The 15,606-nt window shown below is 50.3% G+C and overlaps 1 protein-coding gene across 2 annotated transcripts in view; it reads right to left on the bottom strand.

The window, feature by feature from the left end:
- GNAI3 (G protein subunit alpha i3) overlaps nt 1–15,606 on the bottom strand; it is a 29,603-nt gene that overhangs the window by 3,039 nt on the left and 10,958 nt on the right. For both annotated transcript variants that reach the window (XM_041489646.1, XM_041489647.1), the window contains exons 2-6: nt 13,361–13,403; nt 13,121–13,262; nt 11,295–11,452; nt 2,847–2,975; nt 150–279 (exon numbers count right to left, since the gene is read on the bottom strand). In XM_041489646.1, the coding sequence (XP_041345580.1) occupies nt 150–279; nt 2,847–2,975; nt 11,295–11,452; nt 13,121–13,262; nt 13,361–13,403 (602 nt within the window). The remainder of the gene's footprint in view (nt 1–149; nt 280–2,846; nt 2,976–11,294; nt 11,453–13,120; nt 13,263–13,360; nt 13,404–15,606) is intronic.

Here is a 15,606-nt window from a genome sequence, read left to right as displayed (position 1 = left end):
TCCACTGGCTTATCCCAAGAGTGCTCATCCTTGCAGCTCTCAGACAATTTAACAGGAGGAGTACACCAGGAACATTCCAGCCTGGTGCAGGATGGAGCTAGGATGCTCCCAGCTCCCTTCCATGCAACCACAAACCCCACAACACGCACCATCTCCTCGTCCTCAGCCAGCACCAGGTCGTAGTCACTCAGGGCCACGCAGAAGATGATGGCTGTCACCCCCTCGAAGCAGTGGATCCACTTCTTGCGCTCCGAGCGCTGCCCGCCCACGTCGAACATCCTGGCAGAGGCAGGAGAGGCGGCTCAGCAGCTGGGCACAGCCCTCCTGCCCGGCCCCCATGGTGCTCCCAAGGATGAGCAGGGGTTGGGAACACGCAGGGTTTTGGGAGCTTCCCTCAGGAGAGGGGGTTTTAAAATTCCCTTCTTGGGAGAGGGCATTTTAAATCAGCATTCTCTATTTTCTTTCAAGCTAGGGTGGATAGAGCTTGCAGCAAACTGGGCTAGTGGAAAGTGTCCCTGCCTGTCTGGTTCCAGCTGTCCCTGGATGAGATTTCATATCCCTTCCAAGCCAAACCATTCCATGGTCTGGTTTTCAGCAGGAAGAACTGGAAGTCACCATCCAGAGCTCTGGTGATTTTGTTCTCTTTCCTACTTCCTTAGCAACAACTCATTTGCTTGACTGGACTCCAAACACTTTCTCACAGCACCTCCAGGGGAATGGATTATTGGGAACACACCACCTGCAAACTCCTGCTGGGACCCAGGAGGAGATGAAGGGGGTTAAGAAATAATTTCATTTATTAAAAATAATCTGAGGTACTGGAGGTTAAAGGCTGAGCAGTTGCTTATGGAATTTCTGTATAAATTGAATTAATTTCTAATTAAATAGGAATTTGTGTCACAGGTAGTTCCAGCCCCCCTGCTCATCCAAATATTTTGATGAGAGCCCAGGATTGGGATTTAATTAAATCAAGTTAATATCTGAGTTATTAAGTCATAGATATTGATTTGTTCCCAGAGCAGACAAGGAGCTGTTCAGGGGGGGATTTAATGATCCCAAACTATCTCCCACCTTCTATTTAACCCTCTGGTCTCAAAGGAAAGATGGAAATCTCTGCGAGAATCCAGGATATTTCCATGGCTTGAATCATTTGCCATTAGCACAGAGAGATTCCTGAAGGAAGAGCATCCCTGACAGCTCAGCTCATCCCCATTCCAGTCACTGCGGCTTCCCCAACCCATTATTAATGTCTGAGATGGAGTATCATGGCAGAGCTGGCAGCACCAGGGTTTCTGATGGATTAATGCTTCCCTTTGTGGAGCAAATCCCTCTGGGACAGCACCTCGTGTGTCTGGGGCCCTGCACATGATCAATGGCTCTAGGCAGGATCAGGAAGGAGGGTGGAGATGATTAAAGAACACACTGGAGATGCTAATCCTGATCCATCACCACGGGAAGACAAGTTATTCCCTGGATGGACCAGAAGCTGCATAAATAAATTGATGATGCTGAGTATTTTGGCATTTTTGTTTAAAATGTTCTTAAATTGCACAGTTTGGAAGCCAAAATGCTGTTCTCCCAAAAACTGTGCAAAAGTTTTCTTCTCCAGAGGAGACCACGGAGACACTCCAAGGACTGGAGCCCCTCTGCTCTGGATCCAGGACAGCTGGGAAGGAGAAGGCTCCAGAAAGACCTGAGAGTTCTTTCCAGTGCCTAAAGGGGCTCCATGAGAGCTGGAGAGAGATTTTGGACAAGGGCCTGGAGGGACAGAACAAGTTGAATGGCTTCTCACTGCCCGAGGGCAGGGTTAGATGGGATATTGGGAATAAATCCTTCCCTGTCAGGGTGGGGAGGCCCTGGCACAGGGTGCCCAGAGCAGCTGGGGCTGCCCCATCCCTGGAAGTGACTGAGGCCAGGTTGGACAGGTTGTGGAGCCACCTGGGATAGTTGAAGGTGTCCCTGCCCATGGCAGGGGGGTGGGACTGAATGGGATTTAAGGTCCCATCCAATCCAAACCAACCTGGGATCCTGTTAAAACCCTTGGATTTTAGAAGCACCACATGGATTTTGCTGCAACTCCACCCAAGTGTTTCACAGCCCATTTGTAAATAAGCCAACACACGATTTTTAGGAATGTGAGCAGGAAAGACTCCAAACCACTGGCACAGACAGAGGGAAGGGGGTGAGCCACAGGCACTGCACTGTCCTACACCCTCCAGCACAGGAATGCTGTGGGGCTCCAGCTGTTTGTCAGGAGCACAGGTGGGATCTGAAGCAAGGAATTCCTAAGCAGCAGGAAGGAGAGCTACAGGGATCCAGGTGAGGGAGGAGGGATGCAGCCTCAGCCTACGGAGGCGTCGGGAGCCGCTCTGAGGTTAGAGGAAGCTCGTTAGTGACATGTAAAGGGACACTGCCAGGAGCAGGCTGGATCCACAGCCTGGCAGGGACTGGATCAGCAGAGGGGACAGGGAAGTCCCAGCCCCTGCAGTACCAGGCACAGGCTGGCAATTCCCAGAGGAACACATGGAGCACACCATGCATCCCGGAGCCACAGCCTGGCTACGGACACAGCTCGGTTCCTCTGCTCCGAGGAAAGGGTTAAACTCAAACTCAAACTCCAGTCAGTGTCCTTTTAGTATTATTTTTGGGATTGGATCCTGGAAACGAGCAGTCAGTACCTGTGTCTGCGATTCCAACATAAAAGCAGCTGAAAAGAACAGAAGGCAAATCAAAGTCAAACTGGTCTCTCCAGTGAGAGGGATAACGGAGGGAAGGAGGACAGTTAAACCAGGAGCAAGTGTGGGATGTGCCCCCAGTGCAGGGCACGGGCAGAGCCCTTCACTCACTTGAAATACAGGTCCTTGAAGGTGAAGTGAGTCTCCACGATTCCTGTAGTTTTCACTCTGGTCCGCAGCACATCCTGCTGAGTCGGAATGTAGGTCGGCTGGGATATTCTATCCAAGTCATTTAGGTAACTAAACCAGAAGAGACAACACAAGAGGCTTTTTTTAGTCGGCTGCCTCACCATGAATCTTTTATAAACTGCAGAACAAAGTGCAGAATTTATTTATCTCCCTCACACAGCACAGCCCTCATAGCAAACAATCCCCTGGGGCTGTCTTGAGGGATGTTTTGGGTGTTTGGGCATTTTAACCCCTCCCTGGATGACCTTGGAGGTAGTGCTGGTGGAGATGAGCTGGCTGGGGAGGGTAGGGAGGGAATGCAGAGCTGTGCCAGGGCTGGATCTCCCAGGGCAACCCACAGTCAAGGTCTCTCGCTTCAAAGCACAAGGCAATAAATCCAAGGGTTTGCTGTTAAAGGGCAGGGATGCATCAAGGGAGCTGGGAGGGAGGATGAAGCCTTAAAAACCATCCCAAACCAGGCAGATCCAGGCACCTCCTTCCCCAACAAGCTGACTCTGAGGATATAGCCCTGGAAGAAGCCACATCCTTGCAGAAATTTTTCCATCAAGACCTCAACTAATTCCAGCCCCAGCACATTCCTTTTGGAGTTCAGCTCTCAGGCACAGTGGCACGAGGTTCAGATGATTCCCAGCAGGATCAGAAATCCCACTCCAGCCAGCAACACCTCTGAGCTTGTCTTCCCTCCTGCTCTCACAAAGATGAGATGGATCCCACAGCTCTGCAGGGATGGCACAGGCCGTGTTCTTTCTTGAGAGCAGGTTTTAATCACCCCAGCCCTGTGTCACTGGGAGGGTTCAGGGGCACTGATGGGTGTAATAAACCCTCCCAAATCACACATTATTATCACAGATCTGTTGTCAGCCAGGAATTGCTTCTTCCCATGTGCCTGGAAACTGTGCCAGGAACCCCAGCCACACATCCCTCCTCCAACAGCTCCAACACTGCCCTGGCCAGGACTTGCAGAGCCCTGCCCTGTTTCCAAACCCCAGAGCCCAGTGATCTGCCAGGACCTGCCCAGTGCCACGGGGCTTTTCCCACAGAGCTGGGATCTGAGAGTGGATTTAGAGCAGGAGGAGCCAGTCCTCTCAGCCCTCTCTCAACTCCAGAAGGATGGCAGGTTTGTGAGCTGCTGTGTGACCAGGGCTGGACCTGGCTTTAGTTTCAGTTTAGTAAAACATTATTTGGAAGGTATTTATCTTCCTCAGCTTCTACCAAGTAATATTTCTGCTGAGGCCCAGATTTTTTTCTCCTCTCCCTCCTACCAGTGTAAGTTTAGCTGAGACACAGTGTATCAAAAGCCAGTGGGAATGCTAAGAACTGACCCAGAAGCTCCTCAAAGCCTGGCTTTGATACAGGTCACACCACTGATATGATAAATCATGGAATTGTTTGGGCTGAAAAGTCTCTTAAGATAGAGTCCCACTCTTATCCCAGCACTGCCAAGCCCAAGCTGAAGCTGTAAAGCACCTGCTCCCGACAGCCAGCTGGAACAATGGGCACTGAAAGTGGTACAATTCCTAATTAAGGCTTTGGGAGCAGGCAGGGAGGGGGGAATGGAGCTGGCAAATTCAATCAGGGAATAAGGCATATCAGATTCAGTGTGCTGCCTGAAACAATAAACTGTGCCAGACTAATTCCAGGGAGACCTAAAGGGCAAATCCCATGGAAATATAAGCAGCTGGAAAACCCAGCAAAGGGGATTTCTGGGAAACCCTGGAAGTCCTGCCAAGTGTGGGCAGAGGAAGCAGCTGTGCCCTCCCAAAAATCCAGGCTGCGGAGCCCAGCTAGTGCCACTTGTATTTCAGATTAAATGGAACTTGAAAAGGATACCCCAAAAAGCTGGAAAAGCACAGTCTGAATCTCTTTGTTCCCAGTGGCTCCTGGCCCCAGCTGCCCCAGCCAGAGACACCCCTCACAACCAGCTCTGAGAGCAAACACTGACCCTGCTGTGCCTCCCCTCATCCCATGCACTTCCAATACCTTCCCACTGCCTCCTTCACCTCCATCAGGCTGAGGCTGCATCCCTCCTTCCCCACCTGGGATCCCTGTGTTTACAGAGCCAGCTATTCCTCATCCTTCAACACCACAAGCTTCCAAAAAGCCAATTTGGGTTTAATTTTCCTTCTTTTTTCATGCTTGAAATGAGGCCCTAAGTACAAAAAAAGTGCTGATCAAACCTACAGTGTCACTTGTTTGTCCTGCTGGCTCTCCAAGCATCCCTGGGACATCCTGTGCCAAGCTGGCACAAGACCAGTGTGTGCAGAGATCAATGAATCCCAAAATTCCAGGATGGTTTGGGTGAGAAGATGTGGGAAACAGATTTATAGAAAATTCTTAAAGCCTGATAGAAGGCTCACACAGTATGCATCTGTAAGTAATTTTTGAGATAAGAAATGTTAACTTAGAAATGCCATGGAACAAGATAAACATTGTTGAGAGAGAAATGGAACTAGAAATAAGTTTCAAAGGATGGTTTTGTAAATAAGATTAGATATTTTAGAGAAATAAAACCATAAAAGATACATTGAAGTAGAACTTACAAGGGGAAATTTTAAATGATTGGTTTTAAGGTATTTACAGTATGGTATGGCTAAAGCTGATAAGCCAAGAAATGCTTATAGTGTATTGTAATTAGGAAATAGTTGGTTTCTGATGGTAATGGTGTCAATTATAACATCTCTATTGTCTCACCCTTCTCATGAGACTGAAAATGGAATAGAAGTTTCTGAAACACCTCTCAGTTATCCCAGCTCTGGGTCAGAAAAGGGCTTCATCTGACAGCAAGAGACCTTAAAGCTCATCTCATCCCAGCCCTGCCATGGCAGAGACCCCTTCCACTGCCCCAGGCTGCTCCAAGCCCTGTCCAGCCTGGCCTTGGACACTCACAGGGGGCCAGGGGCAGCCACAGCTGCTCTGGGCACCCTGTGCCAGGGCCTCGACACCCTCACAGCCAAGAATTCCTTCCCAATATCCCATCCAACCCTGCCCTCTGGCAGTGGGAAGCCATTCCCCTTGTCCTGTCACTCCAGGCCCTTGTCCAAATCCCCTTTCCAGCTCTAGGTACTTGAAGGAGCTCTAAGGTCTCCCTGGAGCCTTCTCTTCTCCAGGCTGTACATCCCCAGTCTCTGATCACACTGTATTGGGAATTCCAGTCTGATCAGCAAACATGCCAGTCCGAAACACCTCTCAGTTATCCCATCTCTGGGTCAGAAAAGGGCTTAATCTGACAGCAAGAGACCTTAAAGCTCATCTCATCCCAGCCCTGCCATGGCAGAGACACCTTCCACTGCCCCAGGCTGCTCCAAGCCCTGTCCAGCCTGGCCTTGGACACTCACAGGGGTCCAGGGGCAGCCACAGCTGCTCTGGGCACCCTGTGCCAGGGCCTCGACACCCTCACAGCCAAGAATTCCTTCCCAATATCCCATCCAACCCTGCCCTCTGGCAGTGGGAAGCCATTCCCCTTGTCCTGTCACTCCAGGCCCTTGTCCAAATCCCCTTTCCAGCTCTAGGTACTTGAAGGAGCTCTAAGGTCTCCCTGGAGCCTTCTCTTCTCCAGGCTGTAAATCCCCAGTCTCTGATCACACTGTATTGGGAATTCCAGTCTGATCAGCAAACATGCCAGTCCTGTCTCATCCCACACCCAGACAGCTCCAGGAAGCACAGAGGGCAGGACAGAGATGCTGGGAAACAACAAGAGAGATAAGAGAGCTCCCCTCCTCATCCTGCTCACAGCAACCTTGCATGGTGATTTTCCTTACAATTCACTCCTTTTGGTGCTGAGAAGGAGGATTTCGAAGCCACAAATGGCTCTGAAAGTCCTTAAGGGGGGAGAGAGGAAGAGGAGGATGGGAAAAAGAAGAAAGGGGGAAAGAGGGGAGGGGAAAAAAGCAGTGGAAGAGGAGGGGAGGGAAAAAAAGTGGGAGGGGGAAAAAGAGGAGGGGGGAAAAGGAGGAGAAGGAAAAACCTCACTTAGAAATAATCTAGGTTTTATCCAGCACCATGTCAGGGAATTTAGGCCAGAACTGGCATTTGGGAACACGAGGAGACGTGCAGGACTAGAGGAAGGTTGATCAGGAACTGTGCTAATTGCCCATGAGACTGCAGATAATTACCTACAGCTTCCACAGGCTGGGATCTGCCTGAAATCCAGGAGAAGTATGAAAACTAGGAATGAAAACACTTTAAAGCATTATGTGCTTGGTGACATTTCCAAGTATCCTGAAAATCTGGAGAGGTGTGAAATGGAAATATCCTTCACATTCACCCTGCTACACCCCAAACAGGGGTTTAGAGGGGATATTGGGAAGGAATTCCAATCTGTGAGTGCAGTGAAGCCCTGGAATGGAATTCCCAGAGCAGCTGAGGTTGCCCCATATCTGGAAGTGTCCAAAGCCAGGATAGACAGGGCTTGGAGCAACCTGGGACAGTAGAAGGTGTCCCTGCCATGGCAGGGGGTGGAATGAGATGAGCTTTAAGGTCCCTTAAATCTGGGATTCCATGATTCTGGAGCCCCTCTGCTCTGGAGCCAGGCTGAGAGAGCTGGGAATGTTCAGCCTGGAGAAGAGAAGGCTGCAGGGATGGAGACCTCAGAGCCCCTTCAAGAGCCTAAAGGGACTCCAGGAGAGCAGGAGAGGGACTTTGGACAAGAGCTGGAGAGGAACAGGACCAGAGGGAAGGGCTCCCCACTGCCAGAGGGCAGGGTTAGATGGGATATTGGGAAGGAATTGGTCCTTGTGAGTGTGGGGAGGCCCTGGCACAGGGTGCCCAGAGCAGCTGGGGCTGCCCCATCCCTGGGAGTGTCCAAAGCCGGGTTGGACAGGGCTTGGAGCAACCTGGGAAGGTGGGGAAGGTGTCCCTGCCCATGGAATTAGATGGGATTTAAGTTCCCTTCCCCAAGGGTGCAAAGAGGTTCCAATGCTTCTTCACAGCCCTGGCTGGAGGCAGGAGCTGGGAGCCACAGATTCATTGCTCACATCAGAGGGAAAGACAAATAGGAAGTTGCAAAAAGCAAGTTAAAAAAATAAATATTTGCAACATTCCACAAAACCCAGGGTAGCTGCAGGGGGCTTTAGCAGATGGTGCTGGGAAAAGCACTGAGCATTTCCACATCAACAGCTCGGACCAGGAGCTACTTAAGTGTTCTTAAAAAAAAAAAAAGAAAAGAAGAAAAAAATAAAAAAATAAGAAAACACAGAAAACACTAAGATTCCAGGAGAGAATGCTTGGATTAGTGTTATCCTCCACCTCCTCCCTTCCCATACCATCTCCAGCCTGCCAGGGCAGTGCTCTGACAGGCAGGATCTCTGCCTGCACAAGGGAGAAGTGCCCAGTGATGCAGGAAACAGCAGGAAGGGGAGTTTTTGGAACAATTCTATGCTGAAATGCTTGGCTCTCTGCCACAGCAGCCTTGCTCTTGATGCTACCTGATTTTCACAAGCAGTTACTTGTCTGCTCCTCTCTTCCTCCATTCCACGTGTCTCAGCCCCAGAATCTGATGTGGAGCCAGAACTGGTCTGGAATCACAGCACAAAGCTGGATTTCAGATGGAAAACCAGCAAATGGGGCACAGATTTAACAGCTGCTCACACTCAGGTTCAGTGCTGTTTGTAGGAGGTAATGAGGTAATGAAAGGAACAGGGAAGTGAAATTCCCAAGAGAAGTGAGACAAAGGCTGTGTCATCCCACCACAACAAGGGGTGCAGGACACCCATCCTTGGTGGTTGAGCACTTGAATGTGACATCCCCAGGGAATGGTCACAGCCCCAAGGCTGGCAGAGCTCAAGGAGCATTTGGACAATGCCAAGCCCCATGGAAAACAATCCCCCCAAACAGAGGATGGGATTTTGGGATGTCCTGTGCAAGGCCAGGTGTTGGACTTGATGACCCTTGTAGGTCCCTTCCAGCTTAGGATATTCCATGATCTAAGCATGGACAAGGAAATGAATCAGGGAACACCAGAGATAAGGCAAGTCAGGAGCCATGTGTGGAGGGAGAGGAAATTCCTGGGAATTCTGCAAGTCCTGTGGTAGAACCAGCCCTTTAATGGGGTGAACTTGCCATGAAGAAATCAACCCACTGCTGGTGTTTCCCAACCGCGGAGCTGCCGAGCTGCAGAAGCATCAGAATGTTGGTTTGGTGCAACTTCCTGTGGTTTTGGGACAGGAAGCTGAATTTTCTGGGGCACTTCTCAGGAAATGCCTGGGTGGCTCATCCCAGGTGTAGCATCCCCATCCCAAGCTGTGCCAGCTCCTCACAGCAGCCAGACCTGGACCTGGACACGGGTGGGTGGCAAATATCCAGGAACAGGGAGAACCCTCCAAAATCCCACCTCTGGAAGGCAGCTGGGTCAAGCAGGTACCTACAAAAGCAGGGTAACACCCTCTTTCCCCAATCTGCTCCATTTCTCCAGCTGCCCTCATCTTCCTTCTCTTCCAAAGCCGTCCAGACACACACCAAGGTTGCTCCTTCAGCTCCATTCCTGCTCTCTGCCCAAGTCTTTAAGCTTTCCTCCTCTTCTTCCCATCTTCCCATCCAATCATTCCTTCCTTTCCCCCTCCTCAGCAATTTCTTTCCTCCCTTGGAACCTGAATTTCCTCCTTTCCTGCTGCAAAGACATGCACAAATCCAAGAAAACTCCTGTCAGCCCTTCCCTTGATCCAAACCCTTGCCAAGGTGCTGCCAATTAAGAAGGATTCTGCCTGATTTTCAAGCTCAAATATCCTCTGAACAGAAAAACCCTGCAGGCAGTGAGCTGTGGTACAGCTAAAACTTCTCCAAAAAGCTGTTCCCAACTCATTTTTCCAAGGTTTTTTTTTTTTTCAAGCTTGAACTAATTTTTTTTCCAATCTTAAACTGAGATGAATTTTCAGGTGTAAATGCTGAAAATCACCTTTCAGAATGTCAAATATGTGTTGTAGAGAGACCAAGAATGTGAGTTAAAAAAAAAAAAAAGAGGAAAAAACCAACAACTGTTTTGCTCATCAAAGGAACAGTTTCCCCTTCCTGCACCAACCTGCCCTTGGAAAAAGATGAGGCATTTCATCAAAAATTCCATTAGCAGCCTGTTTATCTACTTGGAACCCTCCAGTTGTTCAGCAGCTGTGTTGATTTTAGGACCAGGACAAGAAGATTTTAGAATCAGAACAGTTTAGAGGCAGCATTGCCTGTGAGGTGTCAGGCACAGGGACAGGAGGAAAAGGAAAGCTGCAAGGAGAAAACTGAGAATATTGACCTGCCAGGTGACGGGATCCCATTCTGGAAATTGCTGAATGTCAGGAAAGTGGCAGTTTAAATTTTAAGAGTGTTGCTCCCCTTTGCAGGGACAATGGAGGTGACACAGCCAAGCACCTGCCACTTCAACAGAATCCCAGAATCACTGAGCTTGGAAAAGACCTCCAGGATCCAACCCCTGATCTTGCCACAGAGCAGAACAGAGCACTGAGTGCCATGTCCAGTTGGTCCATGAACACCTCCAGGGCTGGGAACTCCACCACCTTGCTTGGCAGCCCCTTCCATGGACTGGCCACGACGAAATTCCTCCTGTCCAACCTGAACCTCCTTTGGTACAGCTTGAGGCTGTTTCCCCCCATCCTGTCCCTGTTCCCTGGGAGCAGAACCCTCCCCTCCTGTCAGGAGTTGTGCAGAGCCACAAGGTCCCCCCTGAGCCTCCTTTTCTCCAGGCTGAGCCCCTTTCCCAGCTCCCTCAGCCCCTCCTGGTGCTCCAGATCCTTTCCCATCTCTGTTCCCTTCTCCAGACATGCTCCAGCCCCTCAATGTACTTCTTGTCATCAGAAACCCAAAACTGACCCCAGGACTGGGAGGTGAGGCCTCAGCAGTGCCGAGAGCAGAGGGACAATCACTGCCCTGGGCCTGCTGGACACACTGTGCCTGACCCAAGCCAGGTGCCAAAGTTTCTTCCATGAAACCAGCAAGTTTGTCAAAAATCACATTTTTCAAAATTAGATGAAATCCCTTGCTGTGAGGGTGGGGAGGCCCTGGCACAGGCTGCCCAGAGCAGCTGTGGCTGCCCACTCCCTGGAAGTTTAGGGTCAGATTAGATGGGCCCTGGAGCAGCCTGGGATAGTGGAAGGTGTCTGGGCCCCCGGCAGGGGGTGGAATGAGATCTCGAAGGCCCCTTCCAACCCAAACCACTCCAGGATTAAGTTCACCAAGGCACAAAACAAGGAATGTGGGGTTTTCCCCAATGCTTCACAGAGAGAAGACAAACAGCACTCCCTCCCCAGTGTCACCCAGTCAGACCAGTGTAGACAGGACCTTCCCACCCCGTCCCACCCCGCTCCAGCCACAGTGGCCCCTCCTGGACCATTGTGGGAGCTGGGAAGAGCCCAGGAGCTGCTGCTGGTTCCTTACTAGGATGCAGAATCGTTCAGCTGGTATTCCCTGGATCTGCTGAAGCAGGCCTGCACTCCAGGGTCTCTCCAGAGCCGTTTGATGACTCCAGCCAGCTCAGCTGTCATCATTCCCTCCTCCGCGCTGCCAGCCAGCACGAAGAGCTGCCGGGCATCGTCCTGCACGACAGAACACATCTCTGGGACAGCCACCCACGGACACCTGCCCCACCAACAGCAACATCTCGGCATTAATTAACCACTGCTCTAATTAATCACAGTCCACTCCATCCAGCTTTCTCCCAAAAGTCATGGATTGTTTATTTACCTGCTGCAGCCAGAGAGGGAATTTCTGGGGAGGAAGCTCCAGGCTGGGTGGTGAGATGCCCTGATCAGGGATGGCCACAGCGCTTCCATGGGGATCACAGCTCCAAAGGCAGCATTCCCACCAAAACCATGGGCTTTCAGTCATTTGGTGCAATGTTTCAAGAAAAGGTGGGAATGCTGATGTGCTACTACAGACTAATGAACTGATCTAGAGGTTTTAATTTGAAAAACTTTGCTGGTGTGGCACAGCACCAGGAAAAAGGAAAAAAGTGAGTTCTGAGAGATAATGGGTCCAAAGCTTTGAGGATTTGCCTTTTGCTGCCAGAGCTGTCAGAAGTGAGGGAGACTGATTCCTTAATAAAACATTTCACCAGGAGATGGGATGGACTGATCAGGATCTGAGTATGAAAAATCCCCCTCAAAAGCCAGAGCAGTATCATGCTCTTGTCCAGGTTATCCAGTGGATTAAGACAGGGAACACACGCTGCCCTATAGCCCCCTCTGCTTTTATTCCTACCCTGATCAGACCTGTCAGGTCCTTCTGGGACCTGTGAGAGACCTTCCACCACGCCAGCATTCTCCTCCTAACATCAGCTCCTCTCCCCTAAATCCCAAACCCTGCAAGTGCCAAGCTCAGGGTGCTGATCCCAAATAGACCTTATTGAGATATTAACAGCCAAATGCAGAGGGACCCCAGTTCTGGATCTCTGGAGGTCACTCCGTGGTTTGACACATTTGGGCTTTTCTGGGGAAAGCATGGCAAGGTTTTTGCCCTTTGGGGTGGTGAAAATTCATGGCGTTCAGCTCTTGTGAAGCACCTCATCATGGGCAGGTAACTGAGAAAGGACCTGGATTCAGCATCTTCCCTGTTCCAGCTCCAAGATCCCAAGTCAGCTTCAACAAGCACCAAGAAAGGTGGAAGAGAACTCTGGGAAGATTTGAAGCAGTAGCTGAATGACAGCCTGGGTGAACACGTGTGAAGATGTGCCCTTTGGCCAGGACTTGGAATCATAAATCCAAAATAAATACCATAAATTCAAATCTGGGACTGGATCAACTGCAGCACGAGGCAGAACTGTTACAGTGCAGCCCTGTGCTGACACAATTCCTTTCTCCTGCACATTTCCAGGAATCCCTAGTTCCCTTTCTGTGCCTTTCCCACCATCACAACGATCAAGGCTTCCTTACTTCCAGCTCAAAGTGCTGGACCATAAATGCAAGAAACAGGCCAGGGAATGAGCAGAGCTAGAGGGGAGGTGAAAAACAGGGCCTCAAACCTCCCAAAAATTCAAATAATTTAGAGAAAGATTTTGGGAATTTTTTTTTTTTTTTTGAGCATTCAAACTACTGAGGTTCTGGGCAAGAACCTTTAGTAAAATCTTGATGTTTTGTACTGACAATACACTAAAGTTATGACAGATTTTATGCTACTTCATCTTGAAAAAAACCATATTCTGGCCCGGACTGAAATTCCAGGATTCATTAACAAGTTCAGGCTAAGGAAATAAATGCAATACTCACTGCTCTGGCAACTTCCCCAAAGTCTATCTTTAGCCTCCCCATGGCTCTGATGATGGCAATGATGGATTGGATGGTGTTGCTGTACACAACCACTTTATACTGTTTGCATTCCTCTTCTGAGTAGCCATCCTCATGGATAATCCTGGAAGGAAACCAGCTTATTATTCCCAAACCAAACCAGAAGGGCACCACACAATTTTTATCCCACAAAAACAAAGGCTGCAGCCTGCACTCACTTACTTCATCTGCTTCACAATGGTGCTTTTCCCAGACTCTCCAGCACCTGAAAAGCACAAAAACCATCCAGTTAACCACATGAAACGGAAAGGAAAAGCAGGATGTGCTTTTTCCAGTTCCCAGAGAGAAGTTGATGGGGTCTGGAGTAGGATATTCCTTGTGCATTGCTGCTGGTAGTAGAGTTCCACCAGACTGTCCTGGCACATCCTTCCCAGATTTTATTTACAGATGCCAACAGTCACCATGAGTTCATTTGCTAAAAAAACCCTGGAATTTCTCAATTTCCAGAGATCAGCAAGGGCAGCCAAGTGGGAGGCAGTCTGAAGAGCTGGGATGAAGATTTATCCAAAGGAGCAGCCCTCATCCCTCACTCCAGGCCAAGACAGCCAAAGTGCATCAGCACCACCAGAGGCTGCCACCGTTACTGAGCTGGGCAGGAAAGGCCTTGAACAACCAGGTGGGAAGTGACCCCTGGCACGGGTAAAATCTCAGAGTTGCAGGCACGTCTGCATCCCAACAGCCTTCCTTCAAGGAGTGTCAAGAAGAGCTGGCTTCCAAACCTCTGCAGGACTGGGGGGCCAGGTATCCCTGGTGGGGGGGCAGTTATCCCTGAGGAAGATCAGTTAACCCTGGGGGTGGGTCAGTTATCCCTAAACAGGGGTCAGTTATCCCTTGAAGAATGGGTAGTTATCCTGGGGAAGTCAATTAACCCTTGAAGCAGGGTCAGTTACTCCTGACTGCAAAACCCAGCAAGTTCCCTGGTTTTCCTATTTTTTTGTCCCAGATCCCAGAGCACTCCCAAACCAAGTCCCTCCTGCATGGCTCAGGGCAGTGGACACCAGGATTGCAAACCATCAGTTCTCCTGGTTTATGGAGCTCAGCAGAGCAGCCCCACATGCCTGTCCCAGCCAGGAGCGTGCCACAGGCAGGCACGGTGCTCCTGAAGTCAGCAGAACTCCAGGACTTCACCTCGTGTGGCATCAGGAGCTCAGCTCAGCTGGCTCTGCCGCTGCCTGAGGGCTCCTTGGCCTCAAGACTCCCTGAGCTGCAGAGCTGGGCTGGCTGTAGGCAAGGAATGGTGTTGGACCTGCTTGGATTTGGACAGATGACTCAGGCGAGCCTGGATGGAATAAATCACCGGTAGAATCCCAGGATGGTTTCAGTTGGGAGGGTCCTTAAACCCCATCCTATTCCATTCCACCCCCTGCTACAGGCAGGGACACCTTCACTGTCCCAGTTTTCTCCAAGCCCCATCCAACCTGGCTTTGGATGCAGCCAGGGATGGGGCAGCCACAGCTGCTCTGGGCAAACTGGGCCAGGGCCTCCCTCCCCACCCCACAGGGAAGAATCCCTTCCCAATATCCCATGTAACCCTGCCCCTTGTCAGTGGGAAGCCATTCCCTGTGTCCTGTCACTCCACGCCTTTGTCCAAAGTTCCTCTCCAGCTCCCCTAAAGCCCCTTTAGATCTCAGGTCTCCCTAGATCCTTCCCTTCTCCAGGGTGAATATGCCCAGCTCTCCCAGAACAGCTCAGTGTTTGCAGTGAGGTGTGAAAACATTAACACTCTGTGGACTCAGCACTTCCACCCTGGGAGGAAAACAAATCCTTACTTTTATTTTCCACACCCAGCATCGACATTCCCAGGATCCAAGTGCTGAGATTTCAAATCTCCAGTGTCCCCAAACAGCCCCAAATCCAGACTGAGAAGGGACTTTTGACATGACCTGTCTGCTTTTGCCTTCTCAGCATCATTTACTGTTGTTTCCTCCTTAGATTATCCCACCGCAGCCAAGCTGTTCTACCTGTCACCAACCCCATCAGATCCAACCCTGCCAATAAACACTAATTCCAACCAGATTCCTTCAACCCCTTCCCTTCCCCTCTCAAACCCAAACACTGCCTGGTAGAGCAGGAATTCCCCTCTCCAAGGTTACTCACACCTTACTTCAGAGGGGCAAAGTAGGAACCCACATCCTCTGAACTCTCCTCACCAACACACTACCCCAGACTGGCTCCTCAGCCATGGCCAAGCAGGGAGCTGTTATTCCTAAAGAAGTTTTTCCTGTTTTTCCAGGTTCTGTCTCTCAGGCAAGAGCCACCCAGACAAGGTACCTCATTAACACTCACTAAAAAACATCTCCCCTCCAGCTGCAGCTCTGGAATGGAAGCTGGAGCTCCTGCTGGGATGGCCCAGGAGATGGGCAATGCTGGGGGAAAAAAGGGATTAACACTGCCCGTGTCTAGTCTGA

This window comes from Pyrgilauda ruficollis, unplaced genomic scaffold (genome assembly GCF_017590135.1).
Source record: "Pyrgilauda ruficollis isolate IOZ18807 unplaced genomic scaffold, ASM1759013v1 scaffold95, whole genome shotgun sequence".
Taxonomy (NCBI): domain Eukaryota; kingdom Metazoa; phylum Chordata; class Aves; order Passeriformes; family Passeridae; genus Pyrgilauda; species Pyrgilauda ruficollis.
The sequence above is the reverse complement of the archived record's forward strand: the minus strand, read 5'-3'. Positions and strand labels throughout refer to the sequence as shown.